At 42.9% G+C, this 12,141-nt stretch overlaps 1 protein-coding gene across 1 annotated transcript in view; it reads left to right on the top strand.

The window, feature by feature from the left end:
* LOC102368447 (S phase cyclin A-associated protein in the endoplasmic reticulum-like) overlaps positions 1-12,141 on the top strand; it is a gene marked incomplete at its 5' end in the record, with an annotated part of 201,152 nt that overhangs the window by 111,613 nt on the left and 77,398 nt on the right. Inside the window, one exon of the mRNA XM_014521586.2 lies at positions 6,790-7,019. Within this exon, the coding sequence (XP_014377072.2) occupies positions 6,790-7,019 (230 nt within the window). The remainder of the gene's footprint in view (positions 1-6,789; positions 7,020-12,141) is intronic.

Below are 12,141 nucleotides of genomic sequence, written 5' to 3'. Positions count from 1 at the left end.
TCCCTATCAATCTGCATCTTGTCCCTGCTTTAGTCCCTCCCTTTCTTCGGTAGAAACTGTAAAGCTGGTTATACCGAATCAGAGAAGCCAGGAGTTTGGGTCTAGTCACATTTTCAATCTAAAAAAGTCAAGAGGCTTCTAGATCTAAATTCTAGTGCATTCCATGCATTGGGAGGTTGGACAGAATAGATACCTGTTTTACAGTAATATATATGCCACCATCCTTTCTCTTCTTCAAAACTGATTTGATACTCTTGGATTCAGGGACTCTCGCTGCCACAGGCTCTTCAGAAATCATTGAAAAAGTAACTTTATTTCTGGGATGCTATAAATTTTTACCAAGTGTCTGTTTGAGGCATTTTTGTTGTTTCTGTAATAGCACTATCATGTTATTCTGAGAAGGGAATCTTAAGAATGGGTACTACATTTGCAGACCATGGAAGCAAATAGTGATTGCGTGAATCAAGAAAAGAATTCAAGTCTTATTGCTTCTCTTGCCTAAGAAGAGTAGTGCTGTCCTTATAATGTTTAATTAACATACCAGATTCTGTGAATCATTCACCTAGCATTAAGTTTCCCTGCAATCTGAAATAAGAGCACAGATAATATTGGAAAACAAAAAAGCTTTTTTATATTATCTTCAGTGCTGTCCAAAAGCAACTTTTCTGTTGTACTCAGACTCAGTCTGTTCAACTTTTTCATCAGCCATTCACTCATTATGAGAAGCAAATTATTTGATAGACTTCTTTCAGCTAAGAAGCAGAACCAACAGATATTAATCCCTTCAAGCAAGGCTTGTCTTTAGCAAGGCTAAAGAGTACTACTAGATGTCTCCCTGTTGACGGGGAAAATTTGTTGCCTTTGATCTCCAAAGTACTTCTCAATTGAAGCAAGAGGCCACATGTGCCTAGGTTGGGTTACCCATACTTGTTGTTAAAATCTGGTAATATCTTTTTTCCCAAGGAGGTTGTGATGCATCCTGATTCTGTTGTGTTGTTTTGTTTTCTATCCTAATCAATATCATTCTCTTTGTGTGTTTTCCTATAGGCTCCATAACTCTTCTGGCACAAACATTTCACACAAAATAGATTGTAAGGGCTCATTTAGTTTTTACACTGAGAGCCTCATGTTGCTACAGTAGAAAAAGTACATAGCGGAGTTGATCTTGGTACAAAAATCATTCATCTAGGTTGCTAAGTGTTTTGCATTTTGTTTGTAAAGAGGCTCATTGTATGTATGCCAGAAGAACTAAAGTTTTACTTTACTAGACAATCATTTATAGTCATCACTGTGGTAGGGGCAGGGCTGACATGGGTGCTAAGGGGCATGGTTGACAGCCCAGTGGTCATAAGTTTGAGGCCATAGCATAAGGGCTCACTGTGTGACCCTGTCAGACTCCAACAAATCTGTAAATTCTGCTAAATACCTTGTCACAAGGACACAAAAAAGGAAAGGATCACTGTGGTATTGCTAATTTAATTATCTTATCTGTGACGTAGATGATTTCACGGTCAAGTGGGTGGCAAATTGGCTAATGGGATGCACCCAGAGAGTGGTGGTGGACAGATTGCCATCAACCTGGAAAGATGTGGGCAATGAAGTTTCCCAAGGTTCAGTCCTTGGACCACTGCTGTTCAATGTCTTCATCAGTGACTTGGATGAGGGCGTGGAGAGCACTCTGTCTAAATTCACAGATGACACCAAAGTATGGGGTAAAGTAAACACACTAGTGGGCAGGGAATTAATCTAGGTGGATCTGGACAGGTTGGAGAAGTGGGCAGAACAGAATAGGATTCAATTCAATGAGGCCAAATGCAAAGTGCTGCACCTAGGGAGAAGGAATCGCAAACACACTTACAGGCTGGGGGATGACCTTCTCAGCAGCACTGCAGCAGAGAGGGATCTCAGTCATAGCTGACTCCAAGATGGACATGAGGGAGACAATTGCATTGCGAGGGAAAGGGGCCAAAAAACCTCCTTGGCTAAACAGAGAAATCCAGGGAAGCCTAAGGGCAAAAAAAAAGAGGCATACAGACTGTGGAAGCAGAGGGAAGCTACCAAGGAGGAGTATATCTACTTGGCCTGCACTTGCAGGGAGGCAGTTAGAAAGGCCAAAGCAACTACAGAGCTGAGGCTGGCAACACAAATTAAAGACAACAAAAAGTCTTTTTTTTAGGTATGTAGGGAGTAAAAGGAAAGCACAGGGCAGCATAGGACCCCTACAGAAGAAGCAGGAGCAACTAGTGACAAACAGGGTGGGCAAGGATGAGTTCTTCAATGAGTTTTTTGCCTCAGTGTTCTTGAACGAGGGTCACAATAAGTCTCCTAATGGGTTCTTAGATGGGCATCAGAGGCGGGACACCAGCCCACCAATTGTCGACGCTGACTTGGTGCAGAATCACTTGGATGGACTGGATGTGTTTAAGTCAGCAGGCCTGGATGAGCTGCATCTGAGAGTAGTGAAGGAATTGGCTGGTGTCATAGCAGAACCACTGGCTCGGCTGTTTGAGTGCTCATGGCAGTCCCAGAGGACTGGAAAAGGGCCAGTGTGGTCCCTATTTTCAAGAAGCAGAGGAAGGAGGATCCAAGTAATTATAGGCCAGGTAGTCTCACATCTATCCTTGGAAAAGTCTTTGAAAAAATTAGTAAGGATCAAGTCCAGTGGGAAAAACAATGTAGCAGGGCAACCAGCATGGATTTATAGCAGGTAGATCATTCCTGATTAATCTGGTTTCTTTTTATGATCAGGTCACAAAAAGCTTAGACACAGGAATAGAGGTGGATGTTTGTTGTTTACTTGGATTTTAGGAAGGCCTTCGATACAGTATCTCATCCCATTCTCATAAATAAATTAAGAGGCTGTGACTTAGATGATTACACAGTCCAGTGGGTGGCAAATTGGCTTGGGGGTTGCACCCAGAGAGTGATGGTGGATGGGTCGGTATCAACCTGGAAGGATGTCGGCAGTGGGGGCCTGCAGGGCTTGGTCCTTGGACCTGTAGTCTTCAATATCTTCATCAGTGACTTGGATGTGGGCATGAAGCATACTGTGTCCAAGTCTGCGGATGATACTAAATTGTGGGGTGAAGTGCACACTCCGGAGGGTAGGGAACAATTTCAGGCAGACCTGGACAGGTTGGAAAAGTGGGCAGAACACAATAGGATGCAGTTCCACATAGGGCATAAAAATATCCAGCACACCTATTGGCTGGGAAATGACCCTCTCAGCAGCACAGAAGCGGAAAGAGATCTCAGAGTCATTGTGGACTCCAAGATGAACTTGAGTCGTCAGCGTGATGAAATCATCAGCAAAGCTGATATGCACTTTATCATGCATTAGCAGATGCATGACATATAGAACCAAGGAGGTGATACTTCCCCTCTCTGCGGCATTGGTCAGGCTGCAGTTGGAGTACTGAGTCCAGTTTTGGGTGCCGTACTTTAAGAAGAATGTGGATAACCTCAAAAGGTTCCAGAGGAGAGCCATTCATATGGTTAAGGGTTTGCAGGCCAAGCCCTGTGAGGAGAGACTAAGGGACCTGGATCTCATCAGCCTCTGCAAGAGAAGGCTGAGAGGTGATCTTGTGGCCGCCTACAAATTCATTAGGGGATGCAGCAAGGAACTGGAGATGCTCTATTCACCAGGGCACCTCTTGGGGTAACAAGGAACAAACTGACAGAGAGCAGATTTAGGCTGGACATCAGGAAGAACTTCTTCAGGGTAAGGGTGACCAGAATTTGAAATGGGCTTCCAAGGGCGGTGGTCTCCCCCTTACCTTGGAGGTCTTTAAAATAAGGCTGGATAGGCATCTGGCTGGGGGGCACCTGACCCCAGCGCTCTTTCTTGCCTAGTCAGGGGGTCGGACTCGATGATTTGTTGGGGTCCCTTCCGACCCTAGCATCTATGAATTTATGAGTCTTGGATGTGATGAATTGATCAGTAAAGCTAACCGTACTTTATCGTGCATTAGCAGGTGCATCACAAGCAGGTCCAGGGAGGTGATACTTCCTCTCTGTGCGGCACTGGTGAGGCCACAGCTGGAGTACTACATCCAGTTTTGGGCACCATACTTCAAGAGGGATGTGGATAACCTTGAGAGGGTCCAGAGGAGGGCCACTCATATGGTTAGGGGCCTGAATGTAAGGCCCTACAATGAATCTCTTCAGCCTGCACGAGAGAAGGCTGAGAGGTAATCTTGTGGGCGCCTACAGATTCATCGGTGGGGGGACAGGGATAGGAGATGTTCTGTTTACCAGGGCACCCCTTGGAGTAACTAGAAGTAATGGGCCCAAACTGACAAAGAGCAGATTCCGGTTAGACATCAGGAAGAACTTATTTACGGTAAGGTTTGCCAGAATCTGGAATGGGCTTCCAAGGGAGGTGGTGCTCTCCCCTACACTGGGGGGCTTTAAGAGGAGACTAGACAGGCACCTGGCTAGGGTCATCTGACCCCAGCAGTCTTTCCTGCCCAGGCAAGGGGTTGAATTCAAAGATCTGCTGAGGTCCCTTCCAACCCTAACATTTTTGAATCTATGAATCTTTCCTTTTTATTTTAATTAAGTATTTATACTGTTATTTTACTGGATTCAGCTGGAATTGGATCGGATGAAACTTTTTTGTTTTTCTGACCCTGAAAGACTTAAGAGCAGCATGGCTGATATTTAAAGAACTCTTAAGTATTTTATGTTTAATAAAATACTTCCAATGCTAAGTTAAAATTTCTTATATGGTTGTGGTAAAGTCAAAGAATAATGAATCATAAAAATCAATCCATCACTCTTCAGACAAAGTAGAGTTAATCAGGCAGTTATGTAAAGAGTGGATCTGATAGAGTGCTGGGATGCACTTCACATTCTAATTGCATAATAACACTCCTTTTTTATACCATTCTGTCCCCATTCCTTTAACTGCTTGGACTATCATATTAAGCCTTTCAGTATGAAGCACTGAGGGGAAAAAACACCATGAAACTAAAACATGTTATGTCTAAAACTTCTTCAGCTGTATGTTGTTTATTTTCTTTTCATGGATATCTCATAATTCTGAACTATTGATGCCCTAAATGCTTTGCACTATTTTTGTCTTTGCTGTTTATAGTTGCTATATTCTATAGGCAATTTATTTTTTCTTAAAATCTTATTAGACAGCAATTCTCCTAACTAGCATTTTAACTAAAGAAAGTTAAATAGCATTTCATAGTAACATACTAGTATCTTTCCAAATTCAGGCAAGAAGATCACCATAGAGTAACAAAAAGTCCAATTTTCACCCAGAAGTAGTTTGAAATCTCTGTAGTTTTCCAATCAAAGTGTCAAGGAATCAGCAAGTCATCCTTTTAATTTCCTTAATCTATAATTCATAAAATAAACAAGTCAAGTTATTAGAATTCTGTACAGTTGGGAGAGATGTTAGACAAGCTTTTGGGCACAAAGCGCCCTCCCTCAGGTATCGGAAAGAAGCGCAGAGCTTGAGCTAAATAGCAAATAGACCAATGGCTTGTGTAAATGAAATATAAATGAAGAAGAGTCGCTTAAAGGATGAAGGAGGGCTGTAAAGTAGAAGCAAAGCTGGTTTTAGGAGTAGCTGCAAAACAAGAGAAGTACACTAGAATAGATGACGTAATTATGGGGAAGAGCAAGATCATGCAAAGGTAAAAAGGTTGGTTATCTCTGGACTGCAGAGAGATTGGTAGAGATAACAGGTAGATTATAATGACCCACAAAGACATTGTCTCAAGCTTTGTCTGCCTTTTTCCCAGACCTGAAGATAGAGGTAACTAACCCTATTAGTCTAAAAGCAGATGGACCTGAGCCTGGGCACTTTCTGGCCAAAAGTTTGTCTAACACCCCAACTGCCATGGTTGTTCCAGGAACCTGCTCATAAGCAGACACTCAGACCTCACAGTCAGGGACTGTATTAAAATGGAACTAAGTGAAATGGAATGGTACTACAGGAAGACAGAAGAGGAAAACGGGAAAGAAATGGCAGACCTCACCTGGTGGAGAGAGGTCTGGCATAGACTTTTTCAGGAGCAGGCCCTCTGAGGAGGGCAGTGGGTGAGGGTATGGATATGGGAATGGGTGCGCGGGCATGTGGATATGCGGTACGAACTGTGTAACAGGTTTTTAGTGTGCTTTGAGCTGCCAAGTGAACCACAGGGGCCTCTTGGTGGAGTGTTGGAGGTGGTGAGATAGATAGATAGATTTTTGCAAAAAAAAAAATTAATAAAAGGTATCACCAGAAATATTCTTGTCTCATGTATTTCCTGGACTTCACGTTAACAGCAGCACTCCAAACATACACCAGTAGTCAAGATTAATTTTTTTTAAAAAAGAGTTCCATTTTTTCAAAATATGTTTGCTAATTAATCATAAGACCCTCCTTATACATCATGCTAATGCCTTTATGTAGTCCTAACTTGATTCTTTGCTGTCGGGTTCCTATTTCAGTTTGCATACAGTCCTCCATTTAGAAATGTCTTCTATTTCATCCATTAGAATTCACCATGGCTATATTATAAAAGTGAGCATTTCTAAATAGCATCACTGCAAATGGGAGTTGGAGTAATGTAGCTTTTTAACGACATACAGGCATTACATTTGAATGTTCATCAATAATGCTGGAATGCTGTTACCTCAGTTATCTCTGATTCTAATAACAGGAGTGGGGGGTTATATAGGCAGCTTTTCTGAAAGCATTGATTAGCACTATATTCTCAAGGAAATAGGTATAATGCTTTTAGTTATAGATATGTTAGTGAAGTGTGGTTATTTTTTCTATTTATATAGGTTTATGTTCCAGATGAGTTTAATGCCATATTAGGAAGAAGTGCAAATAAGCAAGTATTTGAAGGTTTGACAACAGGACTTCTCAGGATCACTGCTGTAGTTTTTGAATGCCTGATCTCTACTCTACCAGATGGGAACAACCAGTCTGCCTTACCAAAAATAATACAGGATGTGAAAAACAAACCTTCACAAGTTGAGGCTTTTAACAGCAGGATCCAGGACCTGATCAGGTAAAAACGCAATGAAATATCTTTACATTTTTCTTAAGTAAAAAAAAAGTACAGTGACCTGCCAGAGGTCACTAGTCTCCCTAAACTGTAGCCAGTAACACATGTGCATGATTCAGAAGACTATTAAATGGCTATGTAGAGGCTCTCAAGAGAAATCACTCTTTCAGAAAACTGTGGAACATCAAATATGCACATGCTCTAAATGGAAAGTTGTTTGTATATTTAAGTGAAGAAGTTGGTCCTGTCCAGCTTCCCCTTGTAATGTGGAGAAACTCCTTTATTCCTCTTGTGAACCATAAAAATACATCCTTATTCACAGAGAAGCCAGAAAATGAACTGCAGGGATATCAGTGTCAAGAAACATACACAGAAAAAGGCAACTAATATACATAACACCAAAATAAATTTTCTTAAAGAATAGAAAGCACATGTGAGAGTTCATTTTTCTATTTAAGCAGGACCTGATTTTATAAGGAAAACTGGTAATATACAGACAGCAGAGAAAGGAATAGAACAAAAAGTCAATTGGGCTTGTCTCTTTATTTGAGTCACATGTTGCTTCTGGTTTTCCAAATTATGATTCGTTTAAATTTGAAAACTGCTTCTCTCTCTTACTGAGGGTCTTGGTTATTTATTCAGTATATAAGTGCAGTTTTTTTAACTCCATACCGAAGGAAAGTTTATTCCAGAATCATTTTTAGCGCTCAATGATAACCTGTCTCCATTCGTTTTTGTTTTATTTTTATAAGCATTGCAGTCTCAAAGCCACAGAGTTGAGAGGGCTCAACACTTCCCAGTATCACGCCCTGCGTCTCTCTAATTCTGGTGCATAAAAAGTTTTGTATTCTCTCTTTGGGAATTCATTGTTCCTATAAGTCAGTGGAATTCTTTCATCCTTTTACTGATAGTTCATTTTTTCTGTTATTTTTCTTAGGTAAAATTACAAAAATTCTTTGCAGTACAGTTTTTTGCCGTTCACACATACCGTATTTACTCGGGTATAAGATAAGGTATCGTTTCCCCCCTCCCCCCCATTAGCATGAATGGAAAAGCTCTTCATCTTGCATTTGCATACAAGGAAAACTCATTAAATGCATTGTCTATCATTAAACTTCTGCCAAAAGCAGCATGTGCTCAGTAATGGAAACCAGCTATGAAGTTGGTTGAACGCAGCCACCACTGAGCATGACTGTAAAATGCATAATCCATTTGGGCAAACGTACTGATACTTTTTTTTCCATACTATTATTTTTTTTCTTTTTGACCTTTAAAAAATACATGTGGGTGTTCCATCCACAGGGAACTGGCATTGGACCTGGAAGTACTGCAATACTAGCCCAACACCTGAAGGGCCAGAGCCAGCCCTGACACCCTCCCCTTGGTGCTAAAAAATTCTTGATCTTAGCCAAAAGACCAAGATGCTTATGGGAACTTTTTTCACAAATTTTATTAAAAACCCACTTTTCACTCTACACTTACAAAACATCACATAGTGAACTTCCTTGTTTTACCACAATTTTCTTATCTCAAAAACAACTACATACCCAAAAAGCATGCAGCTACATATATTAAACCCTTAAACAATATACATTAACTACCCACAAAAACTTACAGAACTCTTTGTCTTAATACAGAAACCCATGAAAACCTGTTACCTCAGTAACCACCTTAAACTTTCTGCCCCTCTCAAGACTGCTGTCTGTTGGTTTAGTGAAACACGTCCTTTTTCCTCCACTTCTTCTCCTTCTCACCCTCTCTGATCTCTCCCTTGTCCCAATCAGTATAGTATTTCACTTCATGCAGCCACAGCTTCAGGCAGTCTCTCTTAGTGAAAGCCAACCCCTTAAAAAAATAGAGGTTTCTAACTTTCCATAAACTAGTTTTAAATCATGCTAACAAAGTCCTTAACAACATTTACTCCAGTCCCTTTGGCATGAGTCCATATAGTACCATCTCCCATGTTAACAAGAGGTTTATTTTCATAGATTTCATAGACATTCGGGCTGGAAGGGACCCCGGGGGATCATCGAGTCCAGCCCCCTGCCGCAGGGGCAGGAAGTCAGCAGGGATCATAGAATCCCAGCAAGATAAGCATCCAGGTCCCTGGGAGGCGTAAAAGGTGGGTGCTTGACCCGCCTCTGGCAGCAATCTATTCCAAATCTTGGGGGCTCAGACAGTAAAGAAGTTCTTCCTTATGTCCAGCCTGAACTGGTCGCGGCAGAGTTTGTGACTGTTCGATCTTGTCATCCCTTGGGGCACTCTGGTGAACAGATGTTCCCCCAGATCCTGATGAGCACCCCGATAAACTTATAGGTGGCCACCAGATCACCCCTGAACCTGCACTTTTCTAGGCTGAAGAGTCCCATAGCTCTCAGCTTCTCATCAGAAGGTCTTTTCCTGACCTCTGATCATGCACATGGCTCTCCTCTGCACCCTCTCAAGCTTCTCCACATCCTTTTTGAATTGTGGAGCCCAAAACTGGAGGCAGTACTCCAGCTGCGGCCTCACCAAGGCTGAATACAACAGGAGAATGACGTCCCGGGATTTGCTTGAGCAGCATCTATGAATGCAAGCTAGCGTTTGGCTCGCTTGACTAGCCGCAGCATCACATTGAAGGCTCATGTTCATCTTGTGGTCAATCATGACCCCCAAGTCCCTTTCATCTGTAGTGCTAATCAGCGTAGCACTGCCAAGCCTATAAGCATGCTGCAAGTTTTTCCTCCCAAGGTGGAGAACCTTGCATTTTTTGGTGTTAAACACCATCAGGTTCTCATCCGCCCATTTCCTGAGCCTGTCAAGGTCTGCCTGGATCGCCCTCCTGTCCTCAGGTGTGGATGCTTTACCCCAAAGTTTGATGTCATCGGCAAACTTGGCCAGCCTGCTTCTGACACCAATGTCCACATCATTGATGAAGATGTTAAACGGTATAGACCCTAGAACTGAGCCTTGAGGGACTCCACTGGTGACCGCACACCAAGACAATTGGCTTCCATCAACCACCACCCTCTGTGTCCTACCATAGAGCCAATTCCCCAGCCAGCGGATTGTGGTGGGGTCAAGGCCACAGTTAGCCAGTTTTGCCAAGAGGTGATCATGGGATACCAGATCAAAGGCTTTTTTGAAGTCAAGATATACGACATCAATCTCTTCCCCCTTGCCCAGGTGATAGGTCACCTGGTCGTAAAAGGAAGTGAGATTGATCAAGCAAGACCTACCTGCAACAAACCCATGCGAGGTATCCCTCAGGATTGTTGCCGTCAGCCAGTCTGTTAAGGATGACCTCTTTGATAATCTTTTCCAAGACCTTCCCCAGGATAGAGGTCAGACTGATGGGCCTGTAGTTTTCCGGATCTACTTTCCACCCTTTCTTGAAGATAGACACGACATTGGCCTTCTTCCAATCTTCAGGCACTTCACCAGAGCACCAGGAGTTCTCAAAGATCCATGCCAGGGGCTGAGCTATGATGCTTGCCAGCTCCTTGAGTACCCTTGGGTATAAACCATCAGGGCCGGCTGACTTGAAGGTGTCCAGCCTGTCAAGGTGTTCCTTCATGAGGTCAGCTCGTTTTTGCTAAAACTGGCTTTGGCAAAACCCTTTCCCACACCCGCTTTGCATAGGTACACTCCCAAACAAGTTCCACTGTTTCTTCTTCCTCATATCTCTCCCTTGGGCATCTACAAGAACTCATAACGCCTCATCTGTGTTGCACCTCTCTTGTCGGAAAGATATTTCTTACAACCATCCATGCTCGGGCAGCATGTTCCCCTTTTAGTTGTTTACCCCACACCCTCTTCACTTGTCCTTCTATGAATAATCCTTCTGGACTTCCAACCATGCCTTCCCTATTTTACACCTCTGCATGAAATCTTCCATCCTGATGTACTGAATAGTCAGTTGCCACACCCATGGACTCTTCAAAGAGTTCTGATATACTCTCCATTTTCTCAAAATTGCAGCTGTGTGAAATTGGGTGATACATTCTGTTTTTCCTCTCCCTCCATTACCTCCTTGCATACCATGCTTACATGTGTCACATAGACGAACAATCCCAAGTCTGGCAGACCCATCCTCCCATCTCTCTTGTTTTGTACAGTTCAGATCTAGCCAATTTTTCTCTTTTTGTTGCCCTAAGAACCAGAGGGTATCTGGTTCTCCTCCCAAATGGAAGAGGAGCAAACAGCAAGTTCAATATTTCCTTAAAGTATGCTTCAGTTTTCTCCAAACAAGAATCTATTTATCTTCTCCAAATGAGAACCCAATTATCTTCTCCAAATGGGAACCCAGTTATCTGTTTTAATATACCCAGTATATGTTTTAATAAATCAGTTTTATTGAGCATTATAAAATATTAACTCCAAGCATGCATATAGATATAATCGTAGCAGTTTCAGTAATCTTAACAAGATACAATCTTAGCAAGCTAGTAATTGTATGTTACCAGTTCTAATAATACACGACTCAAGAGCTGGCCAGGCTTCCAGAGTGGGCAAGGATCCTTGAAGAGAGATCAGATGTCTCCAGTTCTGAGGCATCTTTAGGGTGAGGGGAAAAGGAGGAGGGGATGGGAAAGAAAAGGGGAAGAGAAGGGAAAAGAAAAAGAAAGGGAAAAGAGGCGGGTAATATTTATAGTCCTTTAGTCATGTAGCTACCAATTAGGCCAGGGTGGGCAAAATGGCTGATCCGGCTGGCAAGCAGACTCCATTTCCTAGCAGTTCCTGCCTGCATGGCTGGGACCGGTCTCCGTGGAGATCCGAGCTACAGCTGCGTGGGAAAGCTCAAGGCTGGGGTTGCCATGGAAGCTAGTCACAGACACGCTGACAGCACTCACAGCAGAGTAGGGCAGGGGGCTGCTCCAGAGCCACTGGGATCTTGAAATGGGGGCAGTTTGCTCCAGATCCAAGGCAGAGCTGCTATCTGTAGCCTGCATGCTCCAGGCAGAGACATACAAGCAGGGGGTCATGGCTCTGCTCTGGTTCTTTGCAGTGGTAAGGCCAGTCAGTCTTACCTCTATCCCTGGGAAAATGCTAGAGAAAATAATCAAAGAACACATTTGTGCAGGCCCAGCAGGGGAAACAATGCTGAGGGGAAACCAGCACGGGTTTGTCACAGGTAGATACTGCC

The sequence above is a fragment of the Alligator sinensis genome, unplaced genomic scaffold (assembly GCF_000455745.1).
Source record: "Alligator sinensis unplaced genomic scaffold, ASM45574v1 scaffold954_1, whole genome shotgun sequence".
Taxonomy (NCBI): Eukaryota; Metazoa; Chordata; order Crocodylia; family Alligatoridae; genus Alligator; species Alligator sinensis.
This window is presented reverse-complemented; position numbering and strand designations above follow the sequence as displayed.